Raw genomic sequence first — 16873 nt, 5'->3', positions numbered from 1 at the left:
TGAAATGGGATGCGAATTCCCACCTTGCCAACCTCAAAGAACTAGTAGGATGGTGCAAAAGTAATTGTGGTTTTTGCCATTAAAAGCAATAGCAAAACTGCATTACTTTTGTACCACCATGCCCAGCTCATTTTTTGTATTTATTATTATTATTTTTTTTTCCGAGACGGAATTTCACTCTTGTTGCCCAAGCTGGAGTGCAATGGCGCGATCTCGGCTCACTGCAACCTCTGCCTCCAGGGTTCAAGCGATTCTCCTGCCTCAGCCTCCCGAGTAGCTGGGATTACAGGCACCCGCCAACACACCCGGCTAAATTTTTTTGTATTTTTACTAGAGACGGGGTTTCACCATGTTGGCCAGACTGCTCTCGAACTCCTGACCTCAGGTGATACACCCACCTCAGCCTCCCAAAGTGCTGGGATTTCAGGCGTGAGCTACCACGGCCAGCCTAATTTTTTGTATTTTAATATGATGATCAGATGAGATACTCTGAGAAAGTGTTTAGAAAACTAAGGGGATCCATCAATCTAAAGTATCATTAAACTTGCACTGAGCTCAGCATCATGCTTGGGCTTGGGCAGGGGGAGAGACCTCAGCGGGTGCCGGGACGGCCCCATCTCTGCATGCGCTCTGCTTGCCCTGCCTTTAAGGCTTGAACGTGTGAAAGTGCCTTGAAAGCTGTAAAGTCCTATCCAAGGGATCCTTTTATGATGAGCAGGGGTGGAGGCGGGAGTGGGAGTATCAGCTATGCCAGACTGACGAGGAGCTTTGTTTTACTAGAGTGCAGGAAATATAACTGGTGCAAGAGACCTGCATTCATCCAGGTTCTTGTAATTGCTGGGTGTCAAATCCACACAGTTGCTTGAAAAGAAGAAACCAAGATGGAAGTAACAGAAACCACAGAGGTGGTTATGTCTTTTAATAATCAGACCCAAGGAGGAGAACTGAGAGAAAGCTTGAAGGAAACCTGCAGGAGCTTGTCTGCTTCTCTAAGGTCTCAAAGGCAGAACTACTTCCTCAAAAGGCCTTTTGGTAAATCACCATAAACAAAGGAAAGCGGAAATTCCTTTAAGCTTTTTGGTGCTTGATTCTAATCCACCCTGAGCCATGGTCCCAGGCCTCCTACGCTCCTTGCTCCTCCGATGTTTATATGACAGAAAGTTATTTTCCCCAGAAACTGACAATCTGGATTGCAAAGACCGGGCCAGGAAGAAATTTATTCCAGAAACACTTGCAGTGTCTGGCACTTTGCTCCCCATTTCCTCATTTTGTGTTGTTTGTTTATGCAGTGGAACTGCCTATGAGTCATATATTTGGGTGCTGAGGATGAAGAGTTAATTTGGATGAGGAGTTAATCCAGAGCAAGGTCACAACTCTCTTGAATTCTATGAAGGCTGAGAGGGGCGATGAAGCTTCAGAGAAAAGTTTGAAGCTCGCAGAGGTTGGCTGAAGGAATGAAGCTGTCTCTGTAACATAAAGGTGTAAGGTGAAGCAGCAAGTGCTGATGGAGAAGCTGCAGCAAGTTGTCGAGAGATCTAGCTCAGATCACTGATGAAGGTGGCTACGCTCAACAGCAGATTTTCAATGTGGATGAAACAACCTTCTATTGGAAGAAGATGCCACCTAGGACTTTCATAACTAGAGAGAAGTCAATGCCTGGCTTCAAGGGATAGGCTGACCCTCTTGATAGGGGCAAATGCAGTTGGTGACTTTATGGTCTTTTACCTTTCTAAAAATCCTAGGGCCCTTAATAATCATGCTAAATTTACTCTGCCTGTGTTCTATAAATGGAACAACAAAGCCTGGATGTCAGCACATATTTATAGCATGGCTTAGCAAATATTTTAAGTTTACTGTTGAGACCTACTGCTTAGAAAAAAAGATTCTTTAAAAAATATTACTGCTCATTGACAATGCACTTGGTCATCCAAGAGCTCTGATGGAAATGTACAAGGAGATCAGTGTTGTTTTCTTGCCTGCTAACACAACATCTGTTCTACAGCCCATGGATCAAGGTGTAATTTCCACTTTCAAGTATTATTATTTCAGAAGTTCATTCCGTAAGGCTACTGCTGACATAGATGGTGATTCCTCTTGGCTGGGCGTGGTGGCTCACGCCTGTAATCCCAGCACTTTGGGAGGCCGAGGCAGGCAGATCACGAGGTCAGGAAATCAAGACCATCCTGGCTAACATGGTGAAACCCCATTTCTACCAAAAATACAAAAATTAGCTGGGCGTGGTGGTGAGTGCCTGTAATCCCAACTACTTGGGAGGCCGTGGCAGGAGAATTGCTTGAACCCAGGAGGCAGAGGTTGCAGTGAGCTGAGATCACGCCATTGTACTCCAGCCTCGGTGACGAGCAAGACTCCATCTCAAAAACAACAACAACAATTTAGAAGAAGTTGATTCCAATGCTTATGGATGACTTTGAGGAGTTCAGACTTCAGTGAAGAGTAACTGCAGATGTTGTGGAAATAGCAAGATAACTAGAATTAGAAGTGGAGCCTGAAGATGAAACTGAATTGCTGCCATCTCATGATAACACTTGAATGGATGAGGAGTTGCTCCTTTTTTTTTGTTTGTTTTGTTTTTTTTTTTTGAGATGAAGTCTGGCTCTTGTGCCCCAGGCTGGAGTGCAGTGGTGTGATCTCGGCTCACTGCAACTTCTGCCTCCTGGGTTCAAGCGGTTCTCCTGCCTCAGCCTCCCGATTAGCTGGGATTACAGGCACTTGCCACCATGCTCAGCTAATTTTTGTATTTTTAGTAGAGATGGGGTTTCACCATGTTGGCCAGGCTGGTCTCGAACTTCTGACCTCAGGTGATCTGCCTTCCTCAGCCTCCCAAAGTGTTGGGATTACAGGCGTGAGCCACCGCGTCAGGCCAGGAGTTGCTTCTTAAGGATGAGCAAGGAAAGTGGTTTCTTGAGATGGAATCTACTCCTGGTGAAGATGCTATGAACATTGTTGAAATGGCAACAAAGAATTTACAATATTCCATAAGCTTAGTTAATAAGCAGCAGCAGAGTTTGAGAGGATCAACTCCAATTTTGAAATAAGTTTTACTGGGGGTAAAATGCTATCCAACAGCAGTGCATGGTACAGAGAAATCTTTTGTGAAAGGAAGAGTCAATCAATGTGGCAAACATAATTGTTGTCTTATTGTAAGAAATTGTTATGGCCACCCAACCCTTCAGCAACCACTACCCTAATCAGTCAGCAGGCATGACATTAAGGCAAGACCCTCCACCAGCAAAAAGATCATGACTTGCTAGAGGCTCAGATGATTGTCAGCATTTTTTAGGCAATATTTTGAAGTTAAGGTATTGATAGCGGCAGGAGGCAGACAGATCCTAGGCAGACAGGGGTGGGTCCCCAGTGAAAGCTGACCTCAAAACCAGATAGTTCAAAGGCTGAAAGCCAAGCTACAAGTCTTGGATAAATCCATGGACAGATTGAGAACCTCTCTTTCTGTTTGGCACGCTTTCCTCTGATCGATCCCCGCCTTTAACCTATTTTACATATGCCTACTCTTCCCTGTTTTTTTACGCTGTGCCCATCTTTAAGTAGTGCCTTTTTTTTTTTAGCCTTTTTGGCATACTCACAAACCAGTCAGCACACACTCTCCCATTCTGAACCCATAAAAATCCTCTTCAGTCCTGGTTCCACTTCCTGTAACTGAAACAATTACCTGCGAGGTATTATTTAACTTTTGGACTATGATCTGTTTCTAACCTGTGACCATTTCACATAGCCATTCAAATATAAAGGTACGGTAAAGATTATGAAACGGGTCGGGTGCAGTGGCTCACGCCTGTATTCCCAGCACTTTGGGAGGCCAAGGTGGGTGGATCATGAGGTCAGGAGTTCGAGACCAGCCTGAGCAACATGGTGAAACCTCGTCTCTACTAAAAATACAAAAATTAGCCAGGCGTGGTGGTGCGTGCTGTAATCCCAGCTACTCAGGAGGCTAAGGCAGGAGAATTACTTGAACCTGGGAGGCAGAGGTTGCAGTGAGCTAAGATCGTGCCACTGTACTCCAGCCTGGGCAACAGAGCGAGATTCCGTCTCAAAAAAAAAAAAAAAAAGAAACAGTTACTTGGTATCATTTTGTAAGTAATGAGTTTTTAGTGCTCTTTGGACATTGAGACCATTTCATAAGATTTAGGTTTTGAGAATTTCACAGCATAAAGCCCGTCACTGATGCAGCAATGAAGGAAATGTTCTACAACTCAACAGACAGGTGAGAGGAGAAATGTAATTCATATTAGATTTATTTATTTACTGAACTTAGAGCCTGGGGTTACTACTCGACCCCCACTGTTATCTAGTTTAAGTGTTCTTTTCTACTTTAGCACATACACCTAGTTTCTGTGTTTTTTGCCTTTTATAAATACAGAAAAGAGAATAATGTTTTAAAATAAAATCAAGGAAAGGCCTAAGGCAACTGAGAGGGTTTTGTTTTTGTTTTTGTTTTTGTTTTTCAGTGAAATGAAGGGAAATTGTTGCCAGCAAGAACTGTGGCAAGGTTATCCAAGGTGACAAATGTCTGTACCACCCAGCAGCTCCGAGTCCTTCTGAAGCATCCTGGTTGTCCAGAAAGACTCCACCATGACTCATGATACAGGCCAGTCTTCCCAGTAGCACTCAACATTCGAAAATTAGTCTTCATTTCTCCTTCCCAACATGCATTTCTCCTTCTCTTCAGTTGGAGAAAGTAATTTAATTTTTTTTTTTATAGAGTCTCGCTCTGTTGCCCAGGCTGGAGTGCAGTGGCGCAATCTCGGCTCACTGCAAGCTTTGCCTTCTGGGTTCATGCCATTCTCCCGCCTCAGCCTCCTGAGTAGCTGGGACTACAGGTGCCCGCCACCACGCCCGGCTAATTTTTTTTTTTTTGTATTTTTAGTAGAGACGGGGTTTCACCGTGTTAGCCAGGATAGTCTCGATCTCTTGACCTCATCATCCGCCCGCCTCGGCCTCCCAAAGTGCTAGGATTACAGGTGTGAGCCACCGTGCCCGGCCTTACATCACCAATTCTTTCTTATATGTCTATTCTTTAAGTGTAGTATATGATTATGTTCATGAAATTCAAATGATACAAATGAAGTCAAATCTATTTGTATTAGAAATTAATAAGAATTAACAGTAAAGTTAATTCTTTATTGATTTGCGCACCTATAGTTGCAGCTACTTGGGAGGCTGAGGCAGGAGAATTGCTTGATCCCGGGATGTAGAGGTTGCAGTGAGCCAGGATGGCGCCACTGCACTCCAGCCTGGTGACAGAGTGAGACTCTGTCTCAAAAAAAAAAAAAAAAAGAATTGATGATGTAAGAAATCCACAGGAATGTGTAAATTATTTCAAGAATTAACACTCAGTAGATACTTGCATTCCCAAATAAGCTTATAAATGCAGATGAACCTCTAGTTGTTTTAGTTGCTTGTAAAATTCATAGAAGTACGTGTATTTCTTCATTTAACACGGGTTAGTCACTTGGGGAGGGGGATGGGTGGTGGGTTCTTTTTACCTGTTCTTCAGGTCACATACTCAAGCAGGAGCTACTGAATGGGAAGACTGAAACAATTTATTTTCTTTGCACACTTGGTATTGATAAATGTCAGGTGTATCCAAAATAAAATCTCTGGCAGGTTGTGATATTTATGGGTCTATCTCTTGTGACTTTAGTTTCGTCTCGGCACCAGACATAAGGCAGTTCAATGTCAGACTATTGCCCTAAACAGCTCCCGATGCCAAGAACTGACAAATTGCTACTTTGGTTTCAATGGATGGTCAAAAGGGATCATCAGGGCAAACCTTGTAGATTTTCTTTCACCAACCCTATTCTTCTTTCAACATTGAAATCCTAGACTTTAGACAGAAATATTGAACTGGGTTGTAGGGAGGAGATATGAGAGGCCTCCTGCCATTGAGGATAAGTGGATATGTCTGAATTGGCCTGCTACCTAGAATTAATAATCTCAATCACTTGGAGGGTGGTATCCATAATTTTCTCCACTATTTGTGCCACCACACCCGGCTATTTTTAGTAGAGATGGGGTTTCACCATGTTGGCCAGGCTGTTCTTGAACTCCTGGCCTCCACCTGCCTCAGCCTCCCAAAGTGCTGGGATTACAGGCATGGGCCACCATGTCCAGCCAACCAAACCTTTTTCTCTTTTTCTTTCCTTTTCTTTTTTTTTTTTTTTTTTTGAGATGGAGTTTCACTCTTCTTGCTCAGGCGGGAGTGCAGTGGTGTGATCTTGGCTCACTGCAACCTTTGCCTCCCGGGTTACAGCGATTCTCCTGTCTCAGCCTCCTGAGCATCTGGGATTACAGGCATGCACCACCACACCTGGCTAATTTTTGGTATTTTTAGTAGAGACAGGGTTTCACCATGTTGGCCAGGCTGGTCTCGAACTCCTGACCTCAGGTGATCCTGCCGCCTCAGCCTCCCAAAGTGCTGGGATTACAGGCGTGAGCCGCCGCGCCGGGCCATAAGTATGATTCTTATACAATAATCAGCGGCTTTGCTGTGAACCTTGGAAGTGGTCATGCTATTGAATGGCATTGTTTGTATTCCCTATTCACTTCTACAGTGGCACAAATGTTAAAGGCTGTGCCTAAAGGAAACCTGACGATTAACAAAGAGTCCCTGAACAGAGTTGCCCTTCTGCTTCACAGCGCTGAAGACTTAGAGACTGAGAGATCCTAATTAAGTTACTACAGACCTTTATTTGCTTGTAAGAGACAGCCCTGATTGCTCTCAGCTTTCCAACCTGGGCAGCCCTTCTAGTGAATGTATTACTTCCTTGGTCATTAACTGTCAAGTCTGAGTAACAACCTTTAAGAACCAAACTGAATGTGTGGGTTGTTTACCTCTCCCTCATACGCGAAGGTATCCCTTGCACACCTTCAAAACCTCTTAGACCAAAAGCCTTATGGCTCTAGTTTGCCTGGAAGGAAGTTGTATTGTCTATAGAGTATGTGTGCCAATTTCTGCCAATAAAATGTTCAAATGTTCTCTCTCTCTGAAGCTTTGTTCATTGTATCTGGTGGAATTTTGGTTCTCAGGGAGTAGACACCTGGCCCTTGCTTCTAATGTGAAGTGTCTACTAGCCCAGTGGTCGCTATTCCAGATTTGAACTTACTTTGACCCCCACCTTATTATGTCTTAGAATTTAATCATATTATTATTATTATTTTTGAGATACCGTTTCACTCTGTCACTCAGGCTGGAGTGCAGTGGCGCGATCTTGACTCACTGCGACCTCCGCCTCCCGGGTTCAAACAATTCTCATGCCTCAGCCTCCCGAGTAGCTGGGATTATAGGCATGGGCCACCACGCCTAGCAAATTTTTGTATTATTAGGAGAGAGAAGGTTTCACCACGTTGACCAGGCTGGTCTTGAACTCCTGACCTCAGGTGATCCGCCTGCCTCGGCCTCGAAAAGTGCTAGGATTACAGGCGTGAACCACCACGCCTGGCCACCATTTAATCATATTATGATTGAACATTTTCGTTTCCACAGTTTTGTATTTCTTATGTTATTATTCCTTAGTTCCTATCTGTAAGATCATAAAGTCCTTTGAACCAAACACAGTTAATATTTTATACATATGTTAAAACCTGAGGGCTGGGTGTGGTGGCTCACGCCTGTAATCCAAGCACTTTGGGAGGCCGAGGCAGGTGGATCACGAGGTCAGGAGATCGAGACCATCCTAGCTAACACTGTGAAACCCCATCTCTACTAAAAATACAAAAAATTAGCCAGGCGTGGTGGCAGGCACCTGTAGTCCCAGCTGAGGCAGGCAGGAGAATGGCGTGAACCCAGGAGGCAGAGCTTGCAGTGAGCCGAGATCGCGCCACTGCACTCCAGCCCGGGTGACAGAGCGAGACTCCGTCTCAAAACAAACAAAAAACAAAACAAAACAAAACAAAAAAACTGAGGTGTGAGCCCGGACATGGTGACTCACACCTGTAATCTCAGCACTTTGGGAGGCCAAGGCAGGAGGATCACTTGAAGCCAGGAGTTTGAGACCAGCCTGGGCAACAAAGCGAGACCATGCCTTAAAAAAAAAAATAGCCAGGCACAGTGGTGTGTACCTGTAGTCCCTGCTACTCTGGAGGCTCAGGCAGGAGGATCACTTGAGCCCAGGAATTCCAGGCTGCAGTGAGCTATGATAGTGCCACTGAACTCTAGCCTGGGTAACAGAGTGAGCCCCTATAAAAAGAAGGAAGGAAGGAAAGGAAGGAAAGGAAGGAAGGAAGGAAGGAAGGAAAACAAGTGTGAGATGAGATGAGGAAACTTTCAGAAAAATGCTCTTATTTTCTGCTTTTAGAAACCAAAGGATGAAATGGTAAGGCATCAGGTGGGAATCAAAGTAAGTTCAAAGATGGAATAGAGACCACTGGGCTAGTAGACACTTCACATTAGAAGGTTGCAGTGAGCCTAGCCTGCGCCACTGCACTCCAGCCTTGGGTGACAGAGCGAGACTCCGTCTCAAAAAAAAAAAGAATGTCTCATCATGGGGTATTACCATTATACGCAGGATTTTTTTTTTTTTAGATGGAGTTTCACTCTTGTTGCCCAGGCTGGAGTGCAACGGTGCGATCTCGGCTCACTGCAACCTCAGCCTCCCAGGATCAAGCGATTCTCCTACCTCAGCCTCCCCAGTAGCTGGAATTACAGGCACACACCACCACGCCCGGCTAATTTTTTGCATTTTTAGTACAGACGGGGTTTCTCCATGTTGGTCAGGCTAGTCTCGAACTCCCGACCTCAGGTGATCTGCCTGCCTCGGCCACCCAAAGTGCTGGGATTATAGGCATGAGCCACCGCGCCCGGCCTGTGCAGGAAGTTTTAGAACGAAAAAGATTCTGAATTCATCCTTGCTAACTTTATTTCAGAAAGTGGTAAAATAGCTGTGAAGTACAGACCCAGTGAAGAGATTGTAGGTGTCAGATGTAAAGAAGAACTACACGGTTTAATTCAAGTATGTGGAGATAAAAACTCACTGGTAACATAACCAGTGTAAACATAATTCAAAACAAGCAGCAGAATTTGGAGGATAATTTGTTTCATTCTCAGGAAAATGTGAAACTCTGAAACTGCTTTTGAGTGCAGGGTATTTCTGGGGCTTTTCCTGAAGTCTTGACCCATGTCTCTGACCCCTTATTTGAAGTTGGGAGAGCAGAACTGAGGAGGGTTAGAGTATTACTACAGTTGTGGACACAGGAAAGGGGTTAGTCTCCCCCAACCACCCCGGAGTAAAGGGTGCTGGGCTCTCTGAACACAGACCTTTTAGAATTCCCTTCAAACAGAATCCCAAATCCTTCCTCGCTAAGGGGAGGGGAGGGGTGTTCGGGGGTGGGGTGAGACAGGAAGTGGGGTTTGGGTGGGATTGTGGGATAAGATCGCGGAGCGGATCTGGACCCGAGCCTAATAAAGGCGGTGTAAATACAGGTGTCATAAAGGACGGGGCGGGGCGCGCGGTTGTCAGGGGCGCAAGCGTCTCGGGGCTGCCAGAATGGCTCCGGCTCAGTGCGCGGCGCCAGCGCCTGTCATGTCCCAGCTGCGCCTCTGGGTCCCACGGCCCCTCCTCAGGTTGGCAACTACTGTGGCTACTAGTCCAGGAGGCTCAGCCTCTGGAGTGGGTCCAGGACCCGCTCCAGCCGACTTCCGACCCTCTGGGGCCGACTGAGCCCTGGTTTTCCCGCTCCCCCAGTCTCCCACCCGAATCTCCCTTTGCGCTTATCCCCGCCCCCCGCCCCCACCGGCAGACCCGGGGGACTTTGATTACCTGGGGTCCTCTGCTTCCTCCGAGATGTCAGCTCCGCCTCAGGAATCGACTGAGACTTTGACCGAGACTTTGGTTCCATTCCTGGACACAGATTCAGCTGCAGAGCTGGCCCCGGGGCCAGAGCAGTTAGCGGCTGCACACCAGGACCTGAATGACAAGCTGACTTGGCAAGAAAGGCTCCCAGAGGGGGTCTCAGTGCTGGACTGGGATCAGAAACAGACCCTTGCTCGGCCTCCTCGCCTCAAAAGTAAGGTTCAAACTGCAGATCTAGATCAGGCTGCAGATCATCAGGCAAATTAAATACTTTACTTGTTCCACCTCTAGATAGTCAGAATTCAGGCAGGGCGCGGTGGCTCACATAATCCCAGTACTTTGGGAGGCTGAGGCGGGCGGATCACGAGGTCAGGAGATAGAGACCATCCTGGATAACACGGTGAAACTCCGTCTCTACTAAAAATACAAAAAATTAGCAGGACTTGGTGGCACGCGCCTGCAGTTACTCGGGAGGCTGAGGCAGGAGAATCGCTTGAACCCGGGAGGTGGAGGTTGCAGTGAGCCGAGATCGTGCCACTGCACTCCAGCCTGGGTGACAAAGCGAGATTCCATCTCAATAAATAAATAAATAAATAAATAAATATAAAATAAATTAAAAAACAAAATAAAATAAATAAGATAGAATTCAAAAGCAACCAAGTTTACTGTTTCGCCCAAGAACCTGAACAAAGATCTAGCTAAGCATCTGAAGCTTGCTAAGGTTGTTGTGTGGAACTCCACACCTATTTGTATCAAAACCTCAGTGTCAGAAACAAACTTTGCAGGATGAGTATTTAGATTCAAGTATGGATACAGTGTATCCCGGCAGCCTGCCTCCAGAACTCCAGATGAACTCAGATGAGTCTCCAGGGCCCCCTGAGAGAGTTGGACTTTCTCAATTCCATGTAGAGCCTGAAACTCAAAATCCAGAGACCCTTGAAGAGATCTAGTCCTCTTCATTCCAGGAAGAAGCCCCAGAGCAGCTTCCACAGCTCACTGAGGAGGCAGAACCTTCTTCAACCCAGCAGGAGGCTGCAGCTCTGCCTTGAGGGGGTCCACTCTTCTTCAACAGAGCAGGAGGCCCCAGCACAGCAACTACCTGCCTCTGAAGAGATTGTAGCTCTGCCGCTGATACATCATGAGGTAAATGTTCCATTGAAAAGTTGGAGTGAAGCTCAGCACTCACACTTGCACAGTGTCACAGTCAAACCTGTGGATGTGGAGCTTGCGCTAACTCCAGAGCCAGAAGGAACTTATGTCAAGCCAGGAACAGGCCTCTGCTCAGCCTCCAGAGCGCGCCGAAGAGGTGGGCTCTTCCTCAACCCAATTAGAGGCCCCAGGTCAGATACCAGAGCGCCCTGAGGAGACGAAACCCTCTGCAACCAGCAAGGGACCCCAGCTGAGCCTCCAGGTCCTCTTGTGGAGGCTGAACTTTCCCCCAGTGAGCAGGAGCAGCCAGATCAGCCTTCTGAGTTTCCTGTGGGGGGTGGGGGGGTTGAACCTTCTGAGACCCAGCAGGAGGCCCCAGCTCAGCCTCCAGAGTCCTCTACAGAGAGTGCAGCTCAAACTCCATCAAAGCATGAGGTGACAGTTCACCCTCCAGGTGAGGATCAAGCTCATTATAACTTGCCCAGCATTACAGCGTTACAGTGAAACCTGCGGATGTGGAGATTACCATAACTTCAGAACCTACCAAGGAGGCAGAATCTTCTCCATCCCAGCAGGAGATCCAAACCCAGCCTCCAGAGGAGGTGGAAGCTTCTGCAACCCAGGAGGAGGCCCCAGCTGAGCCTCCAGGTCCTCCTATGGAGTGTGCACCTTCCCCCAGTGAGCAGGAGCAGCCAGCTCAGCCTTCTGTGTTTCCTGGGAGGTTGAACATTCTGAGGCCCAGCAAGAGGCTCCAGCTCAACTTCCACAGTCTTCTATGGAGAGTGGAGCTCAAACTCCACTGAATCATGAGGTGACCATTCACCCTCCAGGTGAGGATCAAGTTCCTTTTGACTTGTCCAACGTTACAGTTAAACCTGTGGATGTGGAGGTTACCATAACTTCAGAGCCTACCAAGCAGACTGAATCTTCCAAAGCCCAGCAGGAGGCCCCAGCTCAGCCTCCAGAGGAGTGGAACCTTCTGCGAGCCAGGAGGAGGCCCCGACTGAGCCTCCAGGTCCTCCTGTGGAACCTGAACGTTCCCCCGGTGAGCAGGAGCAGCCAGCTCAGCCTTCTATTTCTTCTGGGAAGGCTGAATCTTCTCCAGCCCAGCAGAAGGCCCCAGCTCAGCCTCCAGAACATCATGAAGTGACAGTTTCACCTCCAGGTCACCGTCAAGCTCAGCATTCAGATTTGCCCAATGTCACTATTAGGCCTCCAGACATGCAGCTCACTATAGCAGCAGAGCCTACTGCAGAGGTGGGAAGTTCTCCAATCCACCAGGAGGCTACAGCTCAGCTCTCAGGGCCAGGGAATGATGTAGAACCTTCTGCCACCCAGCATGGCGGTGCACCTCTGCGTCCAGAGTCATCAGAAGATGCTGGACCTTTAGCAGGTCAACAGGAGACTTCAGTTCAATCTCCAGAACCTGTTAATAATGAGAACCCCTCTCCAACCCAGCAGGAAGCTGCAGCTGAGCATCCACAGACCCCTGAGGAGGCTGAGTCTTCTCCAGCCCAGCAAGAGGCCCAACCTCAGACTCCAGATCCCCCTAAGGAGGTAGAACCTTCTCCAGTCCAGCAAGAGTTCCCAGCTGAGCCACCAGAGCACCCTGAGGAGGTTGAACCATCTGCAACCCAGCAGCAAGCCTCAGGTCATCCTCCAAAGTCCACTGAAGAGGTCAGTCCTCCACTACAGCAGGAGATACCAGCTCAGCCATCAGAGCCACCTGAGAAGGTCAAACCATCTCCAGTCCTACAGCAGACCCCAACTCAGCTTTTAGAGCCACCTAAAGAGGTAGAATCCTCTCCAGTTCAGCAGGCAGGCCCTGCTCAGTCCTCAGAGGCCCCTGTGGTCGTAGAACCCTCTCGGACCCAGCAGATGGCCCCATCTTCACCTCCAGAGCTACCTCAGGAAATGGAACCATCTCTTAACTCAGCAGGGGGTTCCAGCTCAGACTCCAGAGCCCCCTATGGAGGCAGAACCTTCTCCAATCCAGCAGGAGGCCACAGTTCAGACTCCAGAGCCCCCTATGGAGGTAGAACCTTCAAGCCAGCAGCTGGTCCCAGCTCAGCATCCAGAGTCACCTAAGGAGGTTGCAGCTCAACCTCCAGTGCATGAGATGACAATTCCAATAGCAGGCCAGGACCAAGCCCAGATTCCAGTATCACCCAGTGTCACATTTCGACCTTTAGACCTGGGACTCACCGTCACTCCAAAATCCACTATGGAGGCTGAGTATTCTACAACCCCAAGGAAGACTACAGCTCCTCCAAAACACCCTGAGGTGATGCTTCCACCTCCTGACCAGGTTCAGGCTCAGCACACAAACCTAACAGGTCATAGTTCAACCTTTGCACCTGGAACTTACCACAACTCCGCAACCATGTTTTTTTCCTCCAACCATGAAGAACTCAACTCAGCTTCCAGAGACACCTACAGAGGTTGCAGCTCAACCTCCAGCTCATTATGAGGTGACAGTTCCAATACCAGGTCAGGATCAAGCTCAGCATTCAACACTGTCCAGTGTCACAGTTCAGCCTTTGGGCCTGGGGCTTACCATCACTCCAGAATCCACGACAGAGGTTGAACTTTCTCCAACCATTCAGGAGACCCCAACTTAGCCTCCTAAGGAAGTTGTACCCCAATCTCCAGCATATCAAGAGGTAACAGTTCCAGCACCAGGTCAGGATCAAGCTCAGCATCCAATGTCACCCAGCGTTATAGCTCAACCTTTGGACCTGGGACTTACCATCACTCCAGAACCCACTACAGAGGTTGAACATTCTACACCCCCGAAGAAGATTCCTCCCAAGCACCCTAAAGTGACACTTCCACATCCAGACCAGGTTCAGACTCACCATTCAAACCTGACTCAAGTCACAGTTCAACCTTTGGATCTGGAACTTACCTTAACTCCAGAATCCACTATGGAGGTTGAACCTTTTCCAACCATGCAGAAGACCCCAACTCAGCCTCCAGAGCTACGTAAGGAGGTTGTAGCTCAACCTCCTGTGTATTATGAGACGTCCATGCCAACACGAGGCCAGGATCAAGCTCAGCATCCAACATCACCCAGAGTCACAGTTCAACCTTTGGACCTGGGGTTTACCATCACTCCAGAATCCATTACAAAGGTTGAACCGTCTACAGCCCTGATGACTACAGCTCCTCCTCCAGAGAACCTTGAGGTGACACTTCCACCGCCAGACAAGGGTCAGGCTCAGCATTCAAACCTGACTCAAGTCACCATTCAACCTCTGGACCTGGAGCTTACCATAACTATAGAACCTACTATAGATGTTAAACCATCTCCAACCACGGAGGAGACCTCAACTCAGTCTCCAGACCTGGGGCTTGCCATCACTCCAGAACCCACTACAGAGATTGGATATTCTACAGCCCTGGAGAAGACTATAGCTCCACGTCCAGACCAGGTTCAGACTCAGCATCGAAACCTGACTGAAGTCACAGGTCCACCTACTGAGCTAGAACCTACTCAGGATTCATTGGTGCAGTCTGAAAATTACGCCCAAAATAAGGCTTTAACTGCACCAGAGGAACAGAAGGCCTCCACAAGCACCAGCATATGTGAGCTGTGTACCTGCGGAGATGAGACGCTGTCGTGTATTGATCTCAGCCCAAAGCAGAGGCTCCGCTGAGTGCCTGTGCCAGAGCCCAACACCTACAATGGCACCTTCACCATCTTGTAAGAATCACCTTTCCTCCATTGTCCTCTGCCTCACATGGCAGCCTTTTCCTGGAGGCCTTCCTGGGCCTTCTTTATCTCCCCAAGCTATACTGACAACTAACTTTCTGCTTTCACCTCTGCTGCTAATCTCTTCTTTCTCGTCGTTCTCCTTTACTATTAGGCCCCTTCTCCAGTCCTTTGCTTGTGATTGCTCTTACTTGTTTTCGTATCCATTTTCATTTAGCCCCATCACATCATTGCTTAACCGCTGCTCTCCTCCCATTTATGCTTCACCCTCTTCACAGCAGCCTGTCCCTCTCCCCATCTCAGTGATGATGCTCTAAGTGGTTAAGAGTTGATTCTAGAGCCAGGCTGCCTGGGTTTGAACCCAGGGCTGTCATTTATTAGCTTGGTGACCCTGAGCAAGTTATTCTGCTCTGTGACTTAATTTCCTCATCATTAAACTGGGGATTATGCTAGTTACCATTTCATAGGATTGTTGTGAAATTTAGGTGAGTGAATATGTGAAACACTTCATCAGTGCCTAGCATATGCAGGAGGGTTGGCTGTGAACATGATTACTCAGTCTTTGAGTTATGTCCAGAACTCATCTTTGTCCCTGGCTTTCTATATGTAGCACTCATTTTGTGTCCAACCCAGAGCCAAGTATGCTACTGTCCCTAGAACATGAAAATGGTAGGAGGGAAGAAAGAGAATAGGCATAAAAAGGGAGGTATATATAATTAAGTACTAAAAGATAATGCAGACCATCGGTGCTAGAATTCACCAAAATCTGTGATCTTGAGATTTGGAGGTCAGAGAAAGCTACATGGATAAGCTAAAACTTTACGTGGGGGTTAAAAAGTAGCTATAATTTGTTAAATAGGGAAAAAATGGGAGTACAATCTAGGCAAAGGCATGGCTACAGATATGATGAGAATTTAGTAGACCAATCTGGCTGCAAAGAATCAGGCGAGGGAGCGATGAAGAAATGATTATGTAAAACCTTGATTATCAGGTATGGGAGTTCAAAAGTTACACAATGAGATATGGAAAGCCATTGAAAGTTTCCAACCAAGAGAGATTAAATGATTAAAACAGGGAGGATTATTTTATTTTTTGCATAATGTTCAAGTGTAGACATGCAAAGGATTATTTTAGAATCCATATGTAGAGTGCCCTAGAGGGGAAAGCTTAATTCAGGGAGACAAAATAGAAAGGTCTAGCAAAATCTAGGAGTAAAGTGTGAAGGAGCTAAATCAGATTGGTTGTGATAGGAGTGAAAAGAAAAAAGCCTAGGATGTTTCAACTGAGGGCACTGGGCCAAAGCTTTGGTGTTATCCGGCATAGGGTTTCTTTCTTCTTATTTGTTGATAATAATAAACTTTTGCCCACTTTTCTGTTGAGGTATTTACCATTTTTGATTTGTAGAAGGAGTTAGTTGAGACACATAAGTGATTTTGGATAAAGTCCTTACATTCAAAGTAATTAACCGGCATTATCTGTCTAAGAGATGGGATGGATAGGAAGTTAAGCTTCCGGGAGATGCCTCATTTGTGCCAGTGGTCCCACATTATTTCTTGATTAATTGTGCAAACTGGGAAGCTGATAGCTCTGGAAATGAGAAAGCAGGTGTTATTCTCTGTTTCTGAATATCCCCCACAAGGTTGCCATGATTCTTTTACTTATCCTGTTCAGTCTTTTCCTACCTATTCAAGGATATGAACTGTGCTTCTTCACAGAAATTTCCAAGGAAACTATATTTCTTACATTGGTGAAGATGTATGGAAAGCATACAGTTGGACTGAGAAACTGTGAGTATATTCTCTCCAAATATGACAAAAAACTAACTGCATTGTAAGATCCTTCTTGGTACAGAATTTTGAGGTCGGTACCTCTGAGAAAACATGTTTCCCCTCCATACCCCAAATGAACCTCTGTTGATTGCAATCGTGTGGTAATTTTAAAATTAAATTTGTAGGCTCTCTTTAAAATAAGAGTCAATTTAAATTTATTTTTATTATGCAAATAATACCTGGGTATTTTTTTTTCTTTTTCTTTTTTCTTTTTTTTTTTTTTTTCGGAGACAGGATCTTACTCTGTTCCCCAGGCTGGAATGCAGTGGTGCAATCACGACTCACTGCAGCCTCCACCTCCCAGGCTCAAGTGATCCTCCCATCTCAGCCTCCCAAGTAGCTGGGACCACAGG

The 16873-nt window shown here is 46.8% G+C and overlaps 1 protein-coding gene, 1 long non-coding RNA gene and 1 pseudogene across 2 annotated transcripts; 2 read left to right on the top strand and 1 right to left on the bottom strand.

Moving 5' to 3' along the window:
* Positions 1-8959: 8959 nt before the first annotated feature.
* On the bottom strand, positions 8960-9387 carry LOC109026855 (uncharacterized). Its single transcript, XR_002005903.3, has 2 exons — positions 9293-9387; positions 8960-9190 (listed from the first exon to the last, which is right to left on the bottom strand). It is a non-coding gene; the product is annotated as an uncharacterized lncRNA (long non-coding RNA).
* A 110-nt stretch (positions 9388-9497) lies between these two features.
* On the top strand, positions 9498-10295 carry LOC129533782 (leucine-rich repeat-containing protein 37B-like; annotated as a pseudogene).
* A 1456-nt stretch (positions 10296-11751) lies between these two features.
* Positions 11752-16580, top strand: LOC101144084 (leucine-rich repeat-containing protein 37A3-like). Its single transcript, XM_063705965.1, is given in 3 exon segments — positions 11752-11944; positions 11947-14682; positions 16407-16580. Coding segments are annotated over 2 exon segments (1311 nt in total). The 3' UTR covers positions 13065-14682; positions 16407-16580.
* Positions 16581-16873: the final 293 nt, after the last annotated feature.

This window comes from Gorilla gorilla, chromosome 4, assembly GCF_029281585.2.
Source record: "Gorilla gorilla gorilla isolate KB3781 chromosome 4, NHGRI_mGorGor1-v2.1_pri, whole genome shotgun sequence".
Lineage (NCBI taxonomy): Eukaryota > Metazoa > Chordata > Mammalia > Primates > Hominidae > Gorilla > Gorilla gorilla.
Note: the sequence above shows the minus strand (reverse complement) of the source record. Positions and strands in the feature narration are given on the sequence as shown.